Raw genomic sequence first — 23,071 nt, forward strand, 5'->3', positions numbered from 1 at the left:
AACTTAGGAAAGAGTGCACGAACTTCCTTATTTGCCGAATGGCGGCTTCGATTTCAGCAAGTTCTACAAGACACCGGCGTCAGAGTTGCAGAGCAGGAGCTCGGCCGCGGACTTGGCCACGCCCTGAGCTTCCGGATTTGGGCAAAAACAGAACTTTCTTCCCAGAACGCCGTCCCCCACGGTTCTAACCCAACACGCTATTTTTGCTCAGGCCTTCAGAGCGCGTTTCCGGCCCCTTCGACGGAAGCTGGAGCGGCCGAAACCGCAACTCCGCGGCGGATCCCGTGACGGGCTTAGGCGAGGTCTCGCGATATGTCTTTAAATCTCACGAAGAAGGGTTGGAAGAGGCCTAACTGCACCGCCCCGCTTCTTACGTCACCGCGGAGTCACGCCCTAGGGCGCTAGTTTGCGTGCTCGCGCGTGCTGCGCATGCGCACTCGTCCTCCCGCCTCCCCCGCGCGGGCGTCTCTCTGGCCAGTCGCGCGTGGGCTGAGGCCCTGGGCGGGCGTTGTGAAGGCTTGTTTGCTCAAGCGCGGACCCTGCGGCCGTTTGGAGTTCCGTTCCTCCGGGGTCGGGGGCGGTGCAGACCCCCGCGTTAGGGTGAATGGGCCGTCGCGTGTGCTGCTAAAGGCAGGCTGGGGAGCCCGGGGACCGGGGCCGCGGCCATGAACTCGCCCGTGGACCCCGGCACTAGGCAGGCGCTTAAGAAGAAGCCGCCCGAACGGACCCCCGAGGTAAGGCCAGCCGACCCCGGCGCTCGTCCTGGTGTCCAACGGACAGCACCCCCCTGTTGGTCCGAAACCTGCGGCAACTGTCCCCTTGCTAGGGGCTCGCACCTGCTGCCAGGGTATCTGTTCTCTGCGTCCCCTAGTCCTGACCCGGGCCCTGCTCTCCAGCGGGGTGACGACCGCCTTTCCTCCTCGTGATGCCGCCTTTCTCGCACACCCGTCCTTGTCGATGACTTCTTAGTGTTTTTGATAAGAAGGCACTATTACTAAATCGTATTTTCTCAGAGTAAAATGTGAATCTCGGAGTGAGATTGTCCATAGGTAGATAGACTATGAAAAACTAGGTAGAAATTTAAGTGAACTGTAATAGCCATGTTATTAAGAAATTACTTCTGTATAAAGGTCCCTGAAATACTGTACTATTGCTTAAAAGATAAAATTTTTAAAGTTAGTTTAAAACTTTGCATCCAGTCAGATGAATTCTGGTGGAGGATGATGCATATTTAAAGATCACTTCTGGAGGTACTTTTTCAGACTGTCAGGGAAATTTTACGGTATTTTGTGCTTGGATCCAAAACTTGCTATATTGGGTTAGCAGTAATAGCATCAGCTTAAGTGGTTTCATTTGACCGGGAGGCTGTTTTCAGGTACATAACTAAAACCTGTTAACTTTGCATATCCCTATAGAGTGCTCAGATTTGGGGGAAGATTTTCCCTGATTTGGAGAAGTTTCTATAATAAGTGGTATGTTTTCTAAACCAAAAAGCAAAAACTAACAACAGTATGAATGACTTGTTGGATTGTCTTCTGTATAGTTGCAGTGAATGAAATGAAATGCTCTGGTTAATTTTTCCTAAGTCACTCGAGTTTTTTCCAGATTTATAGTGTTATGCACAGTAGGTCTCAGTAACTTTTGGCTGACTTTTTGTGACATGACATTATTTAAGCCATAACTGTAGCCATGATGGGTCAGACTTTGTTAATGTAGATCCTGATCTTTGCATAGAAACACGGTAAATTCTGCCACTTTCCAAAGTCCTCTTTTTGAGACCTGCATTTATAATCCCATGTGTCTTAATTTCCCTGTGATGATTCTTGAAGTCATTATGAGTTAATTGAAAGCGTTCACCTTGAACAGGTGAATCTGCCATGGTTTTTATATCATTTGAAAGTATCATACAAAGTTTACAATGTATAATGTAGGTTTTACTTTTAAGTATTAATTATGATAAATTCACATTTTAATTGGAAAATCCTGCTTCTCTTTGATAACAGTTACCTAGTTTGAAATTGTGTAGTTTTGAGCCTTAGGAAGTTTTCTAAACTGCTCTCAAAGTTATGTTGGCCAGTGTGTGCTGTGTTATATCTTGTTTTACTGAAGCAGCAGCATTGTTTAAGGAAATGCTGAACAATTGCCCACAGTGGACAGACTAGAGCCCTGACATCTAGCAGCATAACGTGTTAACTGCTTGATTCATTGGCAGTGGTTTTGAATAAGTGTCAAATTTGTTGGGGGTGCAAAGTATGACTAAAGAAGTGATAACCTGGGGGCCAGCCCGGTGGCCTAGTGGTTACGTTCAAGCACTCCACTTTGGCGGCCCGCAGTTCCCATCCCAGGTGCAGACCCACACACTGTTCATTAAGCCATGCTGTGGTGGTATCCCACATACAAAATAGAGGAAGATTGGCACGGACGTTAGCTCAGGGAGAATCCTCCTCAAGCAGCATAAAGAGGAAGATTGGCAACAGATGTTAACTCAGGGCCAATATTCCTCACCAAAAAAAAGAAAAAAGACAGGATAAAGGGATTGGAAGTAAGGGTCAGGGGCTGGGTTACCATTTAAATGAGATGGTCAGTATTGTGCTGGTTGAAAAGATAACCTTTTTAAAAAAAGGTTTTGAGGTCATGTTGATTTATAATACATAAATTTCAGGTGTACATCGTCTGTCACCTTCTGTATAGGCTACATCACGTTCACCACCAAAAGTCTAGTTGCCATCCGTCACTGTACATGTGTGCCCCTTTGCCCTTGTACTCCTTTCACCCTCCCCTCACCCCCCGTCCCCTCTGGTAATCACAGATCTGTTCTCTGTATCTATATATGTCTGTTTATCTTCCACATAAGTGAAGTTGTAATTGTCTTTCTCCTTCTGACTTACTCTGCTTAACATAATGCCCTCGAGTTGCATCCATGTTGTTGCAAATGGCAAGATTTCATCTTTTTATGGCTGAGTAGTATTCCATTGTGTGTGTGTGTGTGTGTGTGTGTGTATGTATGTATGTACATACCACATCATCTTTATCCGTTCATCTGTCAATGGGCAGTAGGTTGTTTCCAAGGCTTGGCTATTGGGATTAATGCTGCAGTGAATATAGAGGTGCACATATCTTTTCAACTTAGCATTTTCGTGTTCTTTGGATACCAGGAGTGGAATAGCTGTATCATAGTAGTTCTATTTTTAATTTTTTGAAGAATCTCTGTACTATTTTCCATAGTGGCTGCGCTAATTTATATTCTCACCAGCAGTGTGTGAGGGTTTTCTTTTTTCTGAGAAATTAAATCCTCTGCATCCTCTCCAATGCCTGTTATTTCTTTGTCTTAATAATAGTAACCATTCTGATGGGCATGAGGTGATATCTCATTGTGGTTTTGATTTGCATTTCCTTAATAATTAGTGACGTTGAACATCTTTTCATGTGCCTGTTGGCCATCTGTATATCTTCTTTGGAAAACTGTTCATATCCTCTGCCCATTTTTTAATCGAGTTTTTTTGTTGTTGTATGAGTTCTTTCTATATTTTGGGTATTAACCCCTTACGGGATATGTAATCATATGTCTGGTGCATTCAAGGAATGGCAAGCAAGAAACTAAGTGACTGGAGAAGAGTGAACAAGGGCAAGAGTAGTAAGAGATGAAGTCAGAGAGGTGAATAATGGTGGTGAGGGTGGAGCATATCATGTAGGACTTTTCTAAATCATTGTAAATTCTTTGACTTTTATTTTGAGTGAAAGAGGAGGCCACCAAAAGGTTTTGAAGCAGAGGAATGATGTTATTTTACTTGACTTTTTAAAGAAGCTGCTGGCTGCCTGCTAGGTTGCGAATAGACTGGGAGCAAGGGTAGAAAGAAGCAGGCACATCAGAGGTTATCACATTAAAGCTGAGAAGAGATGACTGTAACTCTAACTAAAGTGATAGTAAGGCAGTTGGTGAGAAGTAGTTAATTATGAAAATATTTTGAAGATTTAGGCCAACACGATTTGCTAATGGATTAGATATGTGCTTTTAGGGAAAGAGAAGAATCAAGCATGATTTCAAGATTTTTGACCTGAATAACTGAAATTACCATCAAAGAGAGTTTAAACTACCGTCAAAGAGATGGAGAAAGCTGCAGGAGGAGTAGGTTTGGGGAGGAGGGAAGGGAGATCAGAAATTCAGTTTTGAACATGTCAGGTTTGAAATGTCTATGAGAAACGTTGACTGAGGAGTTCTATATACAACTTTATATTTCTAGAGAGAAGGCTGGGCTGGAGATAGAAATTTTATAGTCATTAGCTTATAGATATTATTTAAAGTCATGAGACTAGACGCAATTATGAAGGTAGTGAGTGTACACAGAAAATAGAAGAGGACCAAAGACAGTGCCCTGGGGCACTTGATCACTACGGGGTCAGGAGAGGAGCAGAAGCCGGCAAGGGAGAATGAGTAGGAGCAAACAGTGTAGTAGAAGAAAAACCGAGAGAGAGAGGTGGTGTCCTGGAAGCCAAGCAAATAAAGTGTATAATAGAAGGGGATAAAATTCATTCATTCAGCTTATTTTTCTTTGAATACCTGCTGGGTGCAAAGCATTGTGAGAAACTATACAAATAGATAAAAATCAGTGTCTTATAGTCTTGTAATAAGATGTTTGCATCATGTAATCAATGAGTAAAGAACTCTTCTGTTTGTTTCTGGGACAAAATTAGTGGTTCCTTTATTTTGAACTATCCGTTGTCCTTACGTGAAACTATCAACTCAAACATAAGCCTAGTGAGCCAGACACTGAGCATGGAAATGTGATATAAAGTATGCCATTTAGAACTGTGCTCTAACACAATTTTTTACTTTTCTGACCTTTTCTCCTACTTTGTAAATCCAGCTTTCACAGCACATTGTCTTTTCTGAGCTAGTTCTCTGATTTTCTTTTCCACTTTGCAAAGATTTTTTTAATGGAAATTTTTAGACTTAAATACTCTGGGAAGCTAAGTGCTCTAAGACAACAAAAGCTGCTGAGATACTCATTTTGAGTCCTTACACCAAAATTAAAGACGCCACAGTCAAAATTGAGACCTTGAATTTTTGGCTGTTTCTCAATTCAGTCCATATTCGACACCGTTCTTCCTCTTTAACCTTTCTTTTTTACCTCAGAGTGAGCTCCTTCTCTCTCTCTCATGATTTATTTCCCTAAGTGCTTAATACTGTGCTTGACATATATTAAATGGTCAATAAATATGTTAAACAAAACAAAATTTTGAAATTTTGTAAAGTCCTCATGTCAAAATGATTGTACTGGGGCTGGCCAGGTTGCATAATGGTTAAGTTCACATGTTCCGCTTCAGTGGCCTGGGGTTTGCTGGTTCGGATCCCGGATGCGGACCTCTGCACTGCTTGTCAAACCATGCTGTGGCAGGCGTCCCACATATAAAGTAGCGGAAGATGGGCACGTATGTTAGCTTAGGGCCAGGCTTCCTCGGCAAAAAGAGTAGGATTGGCAGCAGATGTTAGCTCAGGGCTAATCTTCCTCCAAAAAAAAGGAAAGATAATACTTTGTATTCATTAGAACTGCTGATATTGTACATACCGGGTAGTCTCATTCAGCAACTTGGCTTCAGCTGATTTTTATAGGCTGACACCTAGTATTATATAGTCCATCTTACCCTCTTTCATGTGCTTTTCAGATCTATATATCTAACCCCTAAATTGTCCTTCAATCACTAGTCCTAAGTTGAAGCCATCATCATTCCTCCTCCTCAATGTTCTGTTGGTGACTGACTGCCCCAGTTGCTCAATCTAGAAATTTGTTTTTACTCTTGATTCCCCTTGCTGTCTTCCTCTTTATATCCAACTGGCTGGTAAACCTTGTTGATTTTATGTCCTGAATCTCTCTGCCTCTTCCTCCCCTGCTCTACTACCCTAGTTCAGGCTCTTTTATCCTTGAATTTTTTGCTTGAGTCATTTGTTGTCCTGTTACTGCTAGAGTGATCTTTTAAATACTCGGATCTGATCATGTTCTACTCTTGCTCATAATTTAATTATTTCACACTGCCCAGAGAGTTTAGCAATATAAGTTATCATCCAAATTATTTTTGAGAATTAAAAGAGGTGCTGTTAATATTTATGTCAGAATAATGGGTTAAAGAGAGACTGTCTCAGGTAAACTGAGATGTGTGGTGACCTCACCCAGATGATAACATTAATTTATCCCTTCATTTAGCAAATGATATGTCACACGTAATACTAAAAGCCAAGGTTGTAGAGAGAAATTGAGCATAGTCCCTATTCTTCAATGACTTAGGAGACAGACCTGAAAGCTTTAGTGAAATGTTGAGGTTATTAGGGACAAAGGTATGGGTAGGGCACTTTGGGACTGCAAGTCGGGGAAGGAAAGATTTCTTGGAGGAGCATTAAATTGGATCTTAAACATTATGAATAACTGGATGATATCCAGAAAAGAGGTCATTTCAGGCAGAGAGCAACAGGAACAAAGGCACTAATGGTGGCAGACGAGGTACATTCGTAGAACAAGAAGCCAATCTGTAAGTCTAGAGCTGGCATTCCCAGTGGAGGTGATATCATCCTCAAAGGGACAGAAATTGGTTTTTAGGGGGGAGTGAAAAAAATCTTAGATATTATTGTGGTTTGTGGTCCTCTAAAACTCACCCCTTACCGGACAAAATCTTATTCCTTAGTACTTAATTCGAGATGCAATGGCAACTAGGAAAAATTGTCTAAAAATGCTCTTTGGGAGGGATGTGATAATGAAAAAAGGTTGCAAAACACTGGGCTAGTATATGAGGTATTGCAAGGGGTGGTACGTGGTGTTGGATGTTAAATGTTGAAGCTGGATGTACTAGCAGGATTGGATCATTTCAGGGATTTGGACTCAATCTTATAAGTAAAGGAGAACCATTAGAAGGTTCAGAGCCTGGAAATAAGATCAGTTTTACAAAGATTGCTCTAAGCATTGTTGAAGATGTATGAGGACAGGGCTGGACCACACTAGAGGCAGGGAGGCTTATAGGTTGAGATGAACATATAACATTTTGTCTAAATCGGGATACTTTTCTGTGTGAAAGGTAAGACTATTAATGATTATATCAAGATAACAGGGAAACCAAGAGATATGTCTGGCTATGGGAAACAAATGCAGTAGGTGGGGTGTGAGATAGTGAGGAGGTAGAACTGGCCAAGATTATCACTGACTGGAGCGAGAGTGTCTGCCTCCCACCAGACTTTTTATTTAAAGTTTGAAATTGACTATAATACACATGCAGTAAAGTCCACATACCCTAAGTATATAGGCAGCTTAATTTACAAATATATTTAGCTACTACCCAAGTGATGATATAGAATATTACTACCACTCCAGAAACTCCCCTTTTGCCCCTCCCAGTGAATACCCTTTCCCAAAGGAAACCGCTATTCTGACATTTTTCAGCATAAATTTGTTCTGCCTGCTTTTCAGCTTCATTTGAGTGGAATCACACAGTGGCAGCCAAGAGGACTGTGAAGCTACGTTAGTTCTTTCTTTGCATTTTACCTCTGGACTGCACTTTGAACCTCCTCTCTTAGGACTTTCCTCTTCATCTGCTTATCCTTTATATCCTGACTCACCCTTTTGTCTACCCTTTTGGATTGTCTGCCTCACTCTGTCCAGGCCTACTCATGGGATAACTGCAGTTTGGGCCCAGATACACCCTGTCCTTATGTTCCTCTCAAGCCTCTGCAATAGTGTCGGGTCAAGTCTGGCAAAACCTCCTGTCTTTTGCTTGTTGGGAACAGGCTTGGACTGGGTGTGGGAACAAAGCAGAAGTTTAGATAATTTCTGGATCCTGATTTGGGTAACTATGTATAAGAGTGCATTATTATTTTTTTTGCTGACGAAGATTTTCCCTGAGCTAACGTCTGTGCCAGCCTTCTGTTTTGTATATATGGGATGCTGCCACAGCGTGGCCACCGACGAGTGGTGTATGTCTGTGCCTAGGAACCGAACCCAGGCTGCCAAAGTGGAATGCCCTGAACTTAACCACTAGGCTGCAGGGTTGGCCCAAGAGTGTGTTATTAAGGAGCAGAATTAGAGTGGGGAGAAAATTCAGTTTTGGAAAAGGTTTGAGACACAGATAAAGATATTCAGTGAGCGTGTGGAGCTTCAGATCACACGAGGCTCTGGGTCAGAGTTGGTATGAGAGTCTACAGCATATGGGTCTTAGGCGAAGTCATGGGATTGGTAGGATTGCCCAGGGTGAAAAAGCAGTGTGAGAATAGGAGGACAGACCCTTTGGGTGCTCTAATATTAAAGGGATGGGGAAAGGAAAGGAAAACTGCAAAAGAGAATGAAAAGAAATTGTTGGAGACGTAGAAGGAAAACAGAAGAGTGCTATTACAGGAGGGCTTTTCAGAAAGAAGTCCCGAATAACTAATGTCAGATACTGTAGAGAGTTCAAGAAAAGTTAGGACTGATACATTCTTTGGATTTCTTCTGTTAGAATGATATCAGTGGACTGATTAATAAAGAGCCTGATTGCAGTGGACTGAAGAGAGAATAAGACTCAAGAAAGTGAAGGCGGCAAGTGTACTCTTTGTGAGTTTAGCTCTGATGGGAAGGAGAAAGATAAAGTCCTCCATGATCTTCTGCCTGTATTCTCGCCTTATCATTCCCCACCCCAAACAGATGCATTTTAACTACTTATAAGTATCCTAACACAGTACTTCTCAACCTAGGCTATATCTATTTCTCGATGTGGGGTATTTTTTTTTTTTTTTTAAAGATTTTATTTTTTCCTTTTTCTCCCCAAAGCCCCCCGGTACATAGTTGTGTATTCTTCGTTGTGGGTTCTCCTAGTTGTGGCATGTGGGACGCTGCCTCAGCGTGGTCTGATGAGCAGTGCCATGTCCGCGCCCAGGATTCGAACTAACGAAACACTGGGCCGCCTGCTGCGGAGTGTGCGAACTTAACCACTCGGCCACGGGGCCAGCCCAATGTGGGGTATTTTATTTTAATGCCCAGGTCTACCCTTCATTTCTTGAATTAGAACCTTCTGGAATGGAGTGTGAAGCATTGGTATTTATAGAGAGCTTCTTAAGTAGTTCTGATATATAGACAGAGGTGAGAAGCATTGTCCATTGTGCCATATTCTCCTGTCTCCCTGCTCCACATAGGATGGCAAAGTATGGTGCAGTGTTTGTGGTCCTGGAATTTTGTGTTTAGACACGCCTACTTCAAATCTGGGCTCCAGCACTGGGAATTTGAGCCATCCTAGGCAAGTTACCTAACTTCTTTAAGATTGACTATCTTTTGGGGATTGTTGTGTGGATTGAATGAGACAGTATATGTATTTAGCAAAGTGCCTGTCATAACGAACGCTCAATAAACGGTAGCCGTACATGATAGATCGCTATTTCCTCTGACTGCTAAGTCATCCTCTGGCTTGACAAATTTAAACTCCTCACTGAAATCTCATCTCCATTCTCACCTGCAAAATTGTGTGTTCTTCCTTCCTCACTTTTCCACTCCTTTTTGTTCCCAGGATACTTTGCACCTTCCTCTGCCATTACAGTAATTACTGTACTGTGTTATGATTTTGATTATTTTTGTCTCTGGCTGCTCTGTATCCTTATTTACCAGTTTCCATCATGCAAAACTTGGCATATAGTAGGTACCTAAATATTTGTAGAGTAAATGACTTTAAAAAGAAAAGGAATGTGAAAAATATTGTTCCCCTACCATTCTAATAGTGATTTCTATTGGTCTAATATTTGAAGTGCTGAGATAAAAAGACTGATGAAGTTTGGCAAAATGGCAAAATTTGCTATTAATATTCTCCTACTAAAACATGAATAAAGTACAATTACCACAAACAAACTATGTGTTTTACCTGGCAGTTCTTTAGAGACAACACAGATAGAGGAAACTTAGTATACCTTGAAACGGTAACTCCTTTTTTATATGGCTTTAAAACACATTTGCAGGAAACTTCACAGAGAAATGCAGATAGATGCCAGTTTTAACTTTCTGTATGCTTTTTTTTTTTTTTTTAAAGATTTTATTTTTTCCTTTTTCTCCCCAAAGCCCCCCGGTACACAGTTGTATATTCTTCGTTGTGGGTCCTTCTAGTTGTGGTATGTGGGATGCTGCCTCAGCGTGGCTTGACCAGCAGTGCCATGTCCGCGCCCAGGATTCGAACCAACGAAACACTGGGCCGCCTGCAGCGGAGCGCGCAAACTTAACCACTCGGCCACGGGGCCAGCCCCACTTTTTGTATGCTTTTAATCAGATGACTTAAAACTTTTGCTGGGCAAAAATTTCATACTCAACTAGGTGCTAAAATAATTGCCTATTTACAATCAGAATAAGATTTTTTTTAAAGTAGCTTATTTTTTTTTTACCAAAAATTAGGGAGGTAGAACTGAAAGAAGGTAAAATTTAGTATTCTTGTAATTAATCATTAATCTGTTTCAGAATTTAGAATAATGATCTTTAAATATACTCTTGTAGAGGTTTTTTCTGAATTGGCAAAAGAGCACCATTGTACTTGGAGTCGTTTTTGAGTGAGTCACTGTGCACATCCCTGAGAACAAAGATTCTCTTGTGCTTTTCTATAGCAGATGCACATTCAGAGGACTCCTTGGGAAGTAAAAGAATTTATTTATGCTTATGGGGCCCTTTGACCTTCATTTGAAAGCTCAACTGGATAGAAAGGGAATGTTAGATCTGGATGCGGCCTTTAGGCACCTTATTTTACATGTATTAGAGATTTCCAACTTGAGGAAAACAACTGTGGGCATCCAGGAGTTTAGACACTGTAAGATTTTGTTTGTGAGAGAATTGCATAGAGAAGGAGCAGCCAGGCATGATGAGTTTGACTATATGACAAAGTCCTGTCCTTTGGAACAGGTACAGTGATTGTGAACTATATAACATTATGGTTATCATTTGCCTTTACCTTGGACCAGCCTGTGTAAACTTAGGTCTGACTGTAAGTAAAAACTAAACAAGCCATTTTATTAAGAACTTGAGGGTATTGAGGCATAAGCACCTCCTATTTGATGTTCTCCACTACTAGACATTCTCTACCACTTTGCCATAAACTGAAACTTTTGGCAGTTGGAAGGCTTCAGGGTTTAGCATATGGCAGAGACAGTGGGGCTCATGGGACAGGACAGTTAGTTCACAGCAGAAGTAGCAACACTGCCTAGCACGTGTTTGTGAGCATATATATAGCATTCCCAGAAATACTTGGTGGGGTCAAGAGCTAGTGAAATGAGTTGCATACAGGATAAAGGAGCTGCACTCCACAGAGGTAAAATGTCTTGCTCAAGGTCACATGATTCATCAGTGACTTCCTCAGTCCACTAGCACCCCTCTGCTTTCTGTTTATCAGAACAGTGAACTTTAGGCTATATTTTAAGCTTTGAACTTTTGTTTCTGTACTGACGTTTACATAGATGCTTAATATTTTCCTAAATAAGTGTCTTGTTTAATCTTGCCTGTGCTATGTGAAGTACCCTAGGGTGTCTGTGTCAGATTAATGGACATTTATAATTCTCAGATTTTATATAGAATGAAAACTGGTGAACTTGATATGTGATTTCTTATACCATTCTGTTCTGTAACTTAGACTTTTGTTTTCAGAGGATGGTAACCTAGTTTGGCTTCTTAAAAGCATTCAACTGATATGAGAAGGCTTCATCATAGTAAATTGTTTAGTAAAGAGTTTATGAGTGTCACACGTGCTGAGTGGAGTTCGGATTATTTATGAGCTCCTTAAATGATTCTGAGGCTTAAATGATTCTAAAAAGCACTGTTTTTAAATGCCAGGAATGAAAGATTAAAGTTCTTTCCTTAGGGGAGGAGATAGGCAAATACACAGATAGTTAAAATACTGGCTGGTTAAGCACTTTGATAGTTGTAAATATCAGGTGCTCAGGAGTTTGTAGGACAGTTGGGAGAGAGGAGTAAAGGGTAGGCAGGTACCATTCAAGTTGTTTTAAAAAAGGGAACCCTGTCTTGAGTATAGATAAGAATATGTGAAAGTTAGATGAAGAAGGGACGATATGTGTTTCCTGAAAAGGGAACAGCATTTGCCAAGGCCACAAGATGCGTTTGGCACAAACATCCAAGTTGCCTGGGCAGCTGGAACATTGGGACAAGAATTAATAGTAGAATAGATGAGGCTGGAGGCGTGGTTAGGATTCAGATTGTGGAAGACCGTGTTCTCCTTATTGAGGAGTTTGTATTTGCTTTTTAGAAAGATAGCTCTGACAGCACTATGACAAATGGATCACAGGCCGGAGTAGAGGCAAGAAGGCTGTTTTCTGTTATCTAGTGAGAAATAGTGAATCCCTAAATTGCTCCAGTTGGGATGGTAAACAGAGATGTTTAGGAAGTAGAATTGACAGATTCCTGGCTGGAGCCATTGAAGGTAAGTACTGTCACCTAAATCAGGGAACCTGGGGAGCAAGATACAGGTAGGGGTGTATGGATAATGAGTTTAGCTTTGGATATATTGCACTCGAGATGCTAATGGGTCACCAAGGTGAAAGTGTTCAGTGTGTAGTAGGAAGTGTGGGTTGTAAGTTTACTAAAGAGCTCTGGGAAATGCAATACAAATATGGACGTCATTAGCTTGTATATGGTAATTGAAGCTATGGATGTGAAGGATATTGCTGATGGTGGAGAGTCTCCAGTAAAGAAAGGATAGATGTCACAGCTCTGGGAATATAACCTTTATAAACGTTGAAGGGAAAAAGGAAAGAAGGTGAAGCCTGTGAGGGAGACTGAGGAGCAGCTGGAGCAGAAAGGTGGTAATAGCAATAAGAATGGTTAAGACTTGTATGCTATGGTCTTTATCGGATGCCTATCACTGTTATAAAACCTTTATACACTTTTAATCCTTTCAAAAACTCTCTGAAGTTATTACCCACATTTTACATTTTGGAAAATGGAATCACAGAGAAATTAATTTGTCTAAGTTCACACTGTTGGGAAATAGTTAAGTTAGGATTCAGCCCTAGGCGTTGTGATTTCACATTCTGGGCTTGTAACCATTGCTAACTGTTTTCTCATTAGGACAAAAACCCAGAGAAAACCACCTTACAGAAGGGATGGGAGGAACAAGATATCAGAGGTGGGAGTGAATGAATGATGAATGTGTCAGCAGTCAAATACTATAGAGAATGTAAAGAAAGATATGAATTGAAAAGTGCATGTGGGATTGGGATTAGCAAATCTTGAGTGACTTCTTAATATGTAGTGGGATGAGAAAAGTAAACTTCAGACTATAGTTTGAACTTGTAAGTATTGGATGCTTGCTCTTGTGACGCATTCTGATTTCAGTTATTAATTTTTGGAATTCTAATGTTTAAGCATATCATTTGAGACTTTCATCTCTAAAAACTAAAATTTCAGAGTATAATTTTTTTTTTTCTTGTGAGAAAGATTGACTGTGAAGTAACATCTGTTGCCAGTCTTCCCCTTTTTGCTTAAGGAAGGTTATTGCTGAGAACATCTGTGCCAGTCTTCCTCTATTTTGTATGTGCAACGCTGCCCCAGCATGGCTTGATGAGCGGTGTATGGGTCTGTGCCTGGGATCTGAACCCATGAACCCTGGGCTGCCCAAGTGGAACATACAGAATTAACCACTACACCACTGGCTAGCCCCCAGAGTATAATTTTTAATGTTAGTTTTTATTAAGAAAATTTAATATTCAAGTAATTTAGTCTGTCAACATATTTTAGCCTAGAAATAAAAAGTTTCAGTTTACTGTGAGACATGTACACTCAAATCTATAGCAAGACAAGACTAGATTCTAATATAGTGATGGAATGAGGTAGGCTTTTCCAGAGAACATTGCTGGGGGCAGTGTGTCATGGACAAAGATCAACATATGGTGATGATCAGGGATGCATGGGAAAAGATAATAAAAAAAAGTGCGGATCATTAAATAAGACTTGAAATTTAAGTAAAGCTAGAAATATCTGTTACCACATGGAAAAAGGAAATAGTCATGTGTTCTCCACCCCCCTTCTTTGTATTTTGAAAAATTTAAAACTAAATTTAAACTAAATTTAAAATGTTACAAGAATAGTGCCCTTAATTATATACCCTTCATTCACAGTAATATTTTGCCATATTCTCTCTAGCATATCACTTTCTCTCTATCATCTACTTTATTTTACTAAACCAATTGAAAGTAAGTTGCAGACCCGATGACACTCTCCCCTCGCCGTTATCACCAAGGTGTCTCCTATAGTTTTATTTTTCAATCCAGGATCCAGTCAAGGTACATGACATCTGATTGTCATGTCTCTTTAGTCTCCTTTGATCTACAACAGTCCTCCTGCCTTTTTCTTTCGTTCGTAAATGTGACTTTTTGAAGAGTCTGGCCATTTGTCTTCTAGAGTGTTTCGTAATTTGGATTCATCTGGTTTCTCATGATTAGATTCAGTTTAAGTCATTTTCTTGAGAAACTACATAGGTGGTATTGTGTACTTCCTGTATTGCCCCATCAGAAGATAGATTTTATTAGTTCTTTCCATTATTGGGGATGCTAAATTTGATCACCTGTATCTCTTTGTTGTAAAGGTACAATGCTGTAAATTATAAGTGATCCTTGAGGTGATACTTGGAGAATGTATGGCTATCTCGTTTTCCAAGTGTTTCACCTAGTGGCATTTATTGATGATCCTTGCCTAAATTAACTGTTACTTTGCTGTTACACAGTGATAATTTCTAGTTGTATATTCCTTCTACATCTGTTACCTGGTGTTCTGTATAGAAGAATTTTCCCCACCTTCCCCTCTCCTCCTCCTTTTTTTCTTAAAAAAAAATTACGAATTCAAGGGTTATTTTTTAATTTTTAATATTGTAATTATTTTTTTGATTATTAGATTACCCCATATTTAGCTAGTGGGAGCCCTTTCAAAGTCAACTCCTATATCCTTTTGTCATGACCCCATTAGTCTTTAAGTAATACCTTACTTTCTGGTGCAAAAAGGTGTTTCAGACTTGTACTTTCCTTGCTTTAGTACTACTGAAGTCAGCCATTTATCCAAGGAACCCTGGTTTGTTTTAGCAGGAAGTGGTGTTTAGAGACCAAGGTCTGGACTCCACGTGTAGTAAGTGTTTTATAGGTCTTTACTGCCATTTTGCAGAATATATTTACCCCACCATGGCTAAGAAAACCAATGGAATGGAATTCTATGTTTAATCTATGGTCTTGTTAACTTGGAGATATTGTTGAAAATCTTTAAAATAGCTTAGTAGTCTACTGAATGTAATTTAATCCTTGTAATTTTATGATCCAAACATATATAAACAATATATTTGTTAACTGTTTACCACATGGTAGTCTCTGTGCTACACATTTAATAAGCATTTTTTTTAATGTTCAAAGGGAAGTAGTTTATCATTCCTATTGTGAGATAATAAACATTAAGCAAATTATCCACGGTTACATGGTTAGTAATTGCTAAGGGAAGAATGTGAACCTAGGGCTGTCTCCAGAGTCCAAGTTTTTAACCACATTGTTAGACTGCCTTCAGCTGCAGAGTATATATGTATCTTGGGATTGAGTCTGTACTGACCTTAGGATCCATCCGGACAGGTTTTTTTGTTGTTAAAATTCCTGGGATGGACATGTTTTCCAAGTAAAAAAGATAATGAGTAAAATATCTTGGTTAATGAGTGTTTTAGATAATTGATGTTGTATTGAAAGTTGTGTGTGATGAATTAAGTATATCATAGATAAGAAATTTACTAGTTTTAGACTTTAAGAAACAGAAAAATGCAGAATTGCTCTGAGCATCTCAATTTGAGTTTTCCAAGTTTTGGTTGGTTTTCTAAGCATGTGTACAATGGCAGTCAGCAGAATTGAGAGATGGAGTTACTCTGAGAGCAGCACACTGCTTGGCACAACATTGAGGAAGGGGATAAAAATTCCAACCTGCTTAATTAGAAGTATATATTTAAAGGGCTCATTAATTCTTATACATGCAGAGCTGTAAATATGAATTTAATATTTCATTTAACAATGAAATTGAAAACCCATAGAATATACCTACAGTGAATGCATTAGGTATAGATTATTTGAAGGGTGTAAAAAGATAACTACTTCCTGGTAGGATGGCAGTGGTCCCACCCACCTCAACTTGCCCATCTTCACTCTCGTAACTGACTGACTGACTGAAAGGGTATGGCTGATGTATTTTAGGAAGTACTGAGTCATCACCACTAGCTCACCTTTTTTTTCCCCAGGTGAAACCCATTATTTTATTCTCTAATCCTGAGCTGGTGTTGGTTCTTCTGTTACCACTGGATAATTTTTGCAGTATTTTGTTGTAGTTAGAGAACTAGTTGCTCATACAGGTGTTACTGATGCGGAATGTCATGGCTTCCTAGTTTTTTCCATCTTCCTCATGGCTTCCCTCTGAGGCGCAGTAGAGCAACTTTCAAGTGGATGCTGTGTAAATAACACCTACTTGAATCTAGAATTTAAATTTTTTACTACCAAGAAATATCTGTAAGACTTCCAGTCTGCCTCTGTCAGGGTTTTGTTTGTTTGTTTTGGCTTTCTACAGTAGCATTTATTGATCTTGGACATACCGAGAACCTAATAGATAGTGCAGTACCTCAAGCCTGTCTCAGAGATAATTGGTACAAAAACCACAAGAAACCCCTTTCTAAGCCCAGCATTACACAGTCAACGACTACTTGCTATCCCATGTAAACAAAATACCATAACCACCCACTTGATATGAGAGAATTAATCAGCTTGCTACTACAACCATCCTTTGTTCTGGGAGGTTCTTTTCTGTCTTTTTATGAATGCTTAGCATCCTGTGACCCTCAAACCAGGGGCACTGAAGGGCCCAGGATTTACTAGATATCTCAGTGCTTGTTTCCCTTCCTCATTAATAGGTTATCAGCCAAATAATCCAGAGTAGCATAGATCCTACCTGTAAACCAGTGGTTCTCAGACTTTAGTGTGCATCAGAACCACCTGTAGCATTTATTAAACCACAAACTGCTGGGCCCTACTCCCAAAGATTGTGATTCACTAGATCTGGGATGGAGCCTGAGAATTTGCATTTTTATGAAGTTCCCAAGTGATGCTGATGGTGCTAGTCTAAGAGTCTCAAGGTTGTTACATGCAACAAAACCCAACTCTGGCCAGTTTAAAGAAAAAGAATTTATTAAAAGGTTACTGAGTAGCTATAAAATTGTTGGGAATGCAGGAGAAGTAGACTTGGGACTGGGCAACCATGATTTATACTCTCTATCACAGATTTGATAAAAACACTACTCCTGCTAGCACTGAACACAGTGGATCCCACAATTTGCACTGCTGACTCCCTGTACTGTACACTGCATTTATTGACAGACCCTGCTATTACTAGCTGCCAAAGTGGATTCTGTTCAGTTCTTGCTTCTTGGTATCACTAGACTCAAAGTCTGGGATAGATGTGTCTGATTGGTAACACTTGGATCATCTGCCCATGCCCTACATTTATGGGAGGTTGGAAAAATGAAAATCTGATGTTTTCAGCTTCCACCAAACTCATAAGCTGTGGTAACCTCCAAAGAGGAGTTCATTCATGGCTTGACTTTTTTGGTAGTGTTTGTGTGTGTGTGTATCTTCTTTTTATTTTTTTCTAAATTTTTTTATTGGGATATAATTGACATATAACATTATATTAATTTCAGGTGTACAGCATAATGATTTGATGTTTGTATATATTGCAGGATGCTCACCACCATAACTCTAGTTGACATCCATTACCATACGTAGTTAGAATTTTTATTCTTTTTTTTTTAAAGATTTTATTTTTTTCCTTTTTCTCCCCAAAGCCCCCAGTGCATAGTTGTATATTCTTAGTTGTGGGTCCTTCTAGTTGTGGCATGTGGGATGCCGCCTCAGCATGGCTTGATGAGCGGTGCCATGTCCGCACCCAGGATTCGAACCGACGAAACTCTGGGCCACCTGCAGTGGCGCGCATGAACTTAACCACTTGACCACAGGGCCGGCCCCAAGAATTTTTATTCTTGCAATGAGAACTTTTAAGATTTACTCTCTTAGCAACTTTCAAATATCCAATACAGTGTTATTAACTCTAGTCACCATGTAGTACATTTTATCTCCAGGACTAACTTTATATATTTGTATGTTTTTGAGGGTTTTTTAAAATTGAGATTGTATTTGTTTATAGCTGTGTAATTTCAGATGTACATTATTATATGTCAGTTTCTGTATAGACTGTATCATGCTCCCCACCAATAGTCTAGATTTTATCCATCACCATACGTATGTTCTCGTTTAGCCCTTTTGCTCATCCCCTCACCCCCTTTCCCTCTAGTAGCCACTAATCTGTTCTCTTTATCCATGTGTTTGTTTATCTTCCACATGAGAGTGAAATCATTCAGTGTTTGTCTTTCTCTAGCTTATTTCACTAATGTCATATCCCCAAGGTCCATCTGTGTTGTTACAAATGGAATGGTTTTCTCTCTTTTTGGGGGGAGGCTGAATAGTATTCTGTTGTGTATATATACCACATCTTCTTTATCCATTCATCAATTGATGGGCAGCTGGGTTGCTTCTGTGTCTTGCCCATTGTGAATAATGCAGTGAACATAGGGGTGCATAGATCTCTTTGTATTATTGATTTCATGTTCTTTGGATAAATACCCAGTAGTGGTATAGCTGGATTGGATGATATTTCTGTTTTTAATTTTTTGGGAAATCTCCATACTGTTTTACATAGTGGCTGCACCAGTTTGCATTCCCACCAGCAGTGTATGAGTGTTCCCTTTTCTCCACATCGTCTCCAACACTTATTATTTCTCATCCTGTTAATTATAGCCATTCTGACAGGTATGAGGTGATATCTCATTGTAGTTTTGATTTGCATTTCTCAAATAATTAGTGACGTTGAACATCTTTTCATGCGCCTGTTGGCCATTGATATATCTTCTTTGGAAAAATGTCTGTTCCTATCCTCTGCCCATTTTTTGATCGAGTTGTTCATTTTTTTGTTGAGTTGTATAAGTTCTTTATATGTTTCGCAAATTAACCCCTTGTGTTGGATATATAATTTGTAAATATTTTCCCTCAGTTGGTGGGTTGTCCTTTCTTTTTGTTCATGGTTTCCTTTGCCTTGCAGAAGCTTTTTAGTCTGATGTAGCCCCATTTGTTTATTTTTTTTGTTTCCCTTGCCTGAGTAGCTATAGTATTTGAAAAGATGCTGCTAAGACCAATGTCAAAGAGTGTACTGCTTGTGTTTTCTTCTAAGAGTTTTATGGTTTCAGGTCTTAAAGTCTTTAATCCATTTTGAGTTAGTTTTTGTGTATGGTGTAAGAATATGGTCTCCTTACTTTCTTTTGCACATGGCTGTCCAGTTTTCCCAGCACCCATATTGAAGAGACTTTCCTTTCTCTTTTGTATGTTCTTAGCTCCTTTGTTGAAGATGAGCTGTTCTTAGATGTGTGGTTTTATTTCTGGGCTTTCACTTCTGTTCCATTGATCTGTGTGTCTGTTGTTGTGCCAGTACCATGCTCTTTTGATTACTGTAGCTTTGTAGTACATTTTGAAATCAAGGAGTGTGATGCCCCCAGCCTCCTTCTTTTTTCTCAGGATTGCTTTGGCTATTCGGGGTCTTTTGTTGTTCCATATAAATCTTAGGATTTTTTGTTCTGTTTCTGTGAAGAATGTCATTGGGATTCTGATTGGAATTGCATTGAATCTGTAGATTGCTAGGTAATATGGACATTTTAACTATGTTTATTCTTCCAATCCACAAGCATGGAATATCTTTCCATTTCTTTGTGTCTTCTTCAATTTCTTTCAATAATATCTTATTCTTTTCAGTATATAGGTCTTTCATCTCCTTAGTTAAATTTTTTCTAGGTATTTTATTCTTTTTGTGGCGATTGTAAATGGGATTGTATTCTTGACTTCTCTGTCTGCTAGCTTGTTATTAGTGTATAGAAATGCAGCTGATTTTTGTAAGTTGGTTTTGTACCCTGCCACTTTACTGTGGTTGTTGATTATTTCTAATAGCTTTCTGGTAGATTCTTTAGGGCCATTCGCAAACAGCCAGTTTTACTTCTTCCTTTCCAATTTGGTTACCTTTTATTTCTTTTTCTTGCCTAATTGCTCTGGCCAACACCTCCAGTACTATGTTGAGTAGGAGTGATGTAGTGGGCCTCCTTGTCTTGTCCCTTTTCTCAGAGGGCTGGCTTTCAGTTTTCATTGTCAAGTATGATGTCAGCTTAGCTGCTGCCACTTGGCATAGAGCATTCCCATGGATGAGGCTACCATGGCATATTGGGTGCTCCTTAGGGCTGGGCTGCAATTCTGAAAGCATTCACACAGGCCAGGCTGTCCCTGCCTCCTCTTACAGTCATGCATGGCTGCTATGTGAGAATCTGCAAACTGGCTAACTGGTACCAGGGAGGGGGAGGGGTGCACTTATTTCCACTGACTCCTGGGGATCCAGTCCACCCACCTTCAGATGTATAGCTGTGTGGATCTCTCAGAAGTCCTGTTGTGCTGTGCAAGGAGTCCTCTGCTGGTTAATGAATGTCCATTTAGTTGTAACTTAGGGAGACTGAGGGAATACTCACTCTGCTGTGATGCTGACGTCACTTTGGTATTTTTGACCATATGCTTTAGGAGTTGGCAAGGTGTGGCCTGGAGGCCAAATTAGCCTAGCTATTTTGTAAATGAAGTTTTATTGGAATGCTGTCACACCCATTCATTTACCTACATTTTTATGTTTGTTTTCATGCTACAAAGGCAAAGTTAAGTAGTTGTAATGAAAACCTTATGGCCCAATAAACCTAGAATATTTACTGTCTGACCCTTTACAGAAAAGGTTTGCCAACATCTGAAAGGAATAATGCTAATACTTCTATTCAAGTCCATGCAATCACTTTTTCTAGATGCTGTTGGAGAACTACATGTTCATATGGCCACATTGTCCCTCTGAAATAATGAGATTGAAGGCAAATAACTTTCAGATATTTGAAGAGAAGCTTTTAGATTCTAAAGTTGATAAACTTTGTCAGCCTCTCTTCAGGCAGAGAACTGAAGATCCACATATGTATTTCAAAACCTATGAATTATATATAAAGCTAGATACCTGTGGGTTACTGTAAATATTGAATAAGATTACCTTTCGACCTTGTTCCCAGACATAGATGAAAAGAAGTTAATCTTGTTAATTGGGTGTTTTCTTGTTTAACCTGAGGGGTGACTCAAGGGTCACAAGGATTTATGACCTACTTTTATAGAAGAAAAAGAATGCCTTCAAGGAAGTTATGTCACCAGAAAGCTAGCCCCAAGCTGCCCTTGACACCCAGAAGTCACATTGCCCAAGGGCTTGTCTGGAGTGAAAGAAACAGGATTACCCCTTTGCTTCTCCAAACTCCTCCTGCCAAGCCCCTTAGTTCTATAAAACCCCTTTCCCGCCTTCTCCTTAAGGTGGATTTGAGAGAACCTATTCTCCCACCCTTCTTTTGGCCAATTTGGATAAACCTTTCTCCATCTCCAAGCACATCGGTGATGGCTTACCACACATTGGACACACGAACTTGAGATGAGGAGGTTCAGTATCATATTCTCATTTAGGCTTTAAAATTGAAGAGTGAATTCGTAATTTTTTGTCAGCTAATGATGGCATCTCTCATGGTGTACCAGAGATGTCCTCTGACTTGAGAACAGAGGAAATTATATGACATAAATTTAGCCAAGAATCTCAGAAAATTCTGAGGCTCCTTGACACTACCCTATTCTCTTTTTGCGGTCAGATTATGAGTGTTCTAATTCTGTTTGCCATAACATAACTTTTTTGTGTTACAGTTTTTGGAACTTGTTTGCCACTAAAAGAAAATTATCTAGATGTCAGAAATAACAAGCTCATTTCTGTAAGAGATGGGCATTTGTGAGTGTCTGGGCAGGTTATGATGACTCCTAAAGAGTGGGGCCACAGCAGCTGTATTAGTAGTATATGACCACACCTACTCTGGCCGTTGTTTTGGAAGTCCTAGCTTATGTAATAAGAAAAGAAAAAGAGAAAAACGTACATAGACTGGGAAGGAAGAAATACTACTGTACTTATTCACAGGAGATGTTATTGTATATGTAGAAAATCCAGAAGATTCTGTGAAGTATGAGATTTGTTCAGATTTGTTCTCACTGTGTAATTTATTTTCCTTAGCTGCTTTTACAATTTTACAGTTATCTTGTTATCATTTTTTAAGCAATTTTATGATGTACTTTGGTGGTATTTTCTTCCTATTTTTTGCACTTGAGGTTTATTGAGCTTCTTGGATGTGTGAGTTTATAGTTTTCATCAAATATGGGAGATTTTCCAGTGTTCCTCAGATATTTTTTTTTTGTTCTCCATCTCCCCCACAGTAACTCTAACTACTGTTACATCCCCCTATTATCTCTGGGGGATACATTCCAAGACCCCCAGTGGATACCTGAAATTGTGGATAGTACCAAACCCTATAATTACTGTGATTTTTCCTATATGTACATACTTACGTTAAAGTTTAATTTGTAAATTTGGCACAGTCAGAGATGAACAATAACTAATGATAAAATAGAACAATTATAACAAAATACTGCCATAAAAAGTATGTGAATGTGGTCTCTATTTCTCTCTCAAAATCTCTTATTGTACTCACCCTTTTCCTTGTACTGATGTGAGATGATAAAATGCTTATGTGATGAGATGAAGTGAAGTGAATGACTTAGGCATTGTGACTACTGTTAGGCTACTGTTGACCTTCCAGCTATATGTCAATAGGAGGATCATCTATTTCCAGACCAAGGCTGACCTTGGGTAACTGAAACTGAGGAAAGTGATAAGGGGGGACTACTGTACACTTTTGTTAGGCTGCTTGAAGTTGCCCATAGTTCACTAGTATTCTGTTGAAATTTTTTCCATATTTTTTCTCTGTGTTTTATTTTTGAATTCTAGTATCTTCAAGTTTATTGATCTCTTCTTCTGCAATGTGGAATACGCTATTCATCCCATGTAGTGTCTTTTACATCTCAGATATTGTTATTTTCATCTCT

General features: G+C 39.6%; 1 protein-coding gene across 4 annotated transcripts in view; it reads left to right on the forward strand.

Annotated features, from left to right (window-relative positions):
• The first annotated feature begins 465 nt into the window (after window positions 1-465).
• RAPGEF6 (Rap guanine nucleotide exchange factor 6) overlaps window positions 466-23,071 on the forward strand; it is a 199,898-nt gene continuing 177,292 nt past the window's right edge. For all 4 annotated transcript variants that reach the window (XM_046668271.1, XM_046668274.1, XM_046668272.1 and 1 more), the window contains exon 1: window positions 466-734. In XM_046668271.1, coding sequence (XP_046524227.1) covers window positions 666-734 — 69 coding nt within the window. In that variant the 5' untranslated portion in view covers window positions 466-665. The remainder of the gene's footprint in view (window positions 735-23,071) is intronic.

The sequence above is a fragment of the Equus quagga genome, chromosome 7 (genome assembly GCF_021613505.1).
Source record: "Equus quagga isolate Etosha38 chromosome 7, UCLA_HA_Equagga_1.0, whole genome shotgun sequence".
Taxonomy (NCBI): Eukaryota; Metazoa; Chordata; class Mammalia; order Perissodactyla; family Equidae; genus Equus; species Equus quagga.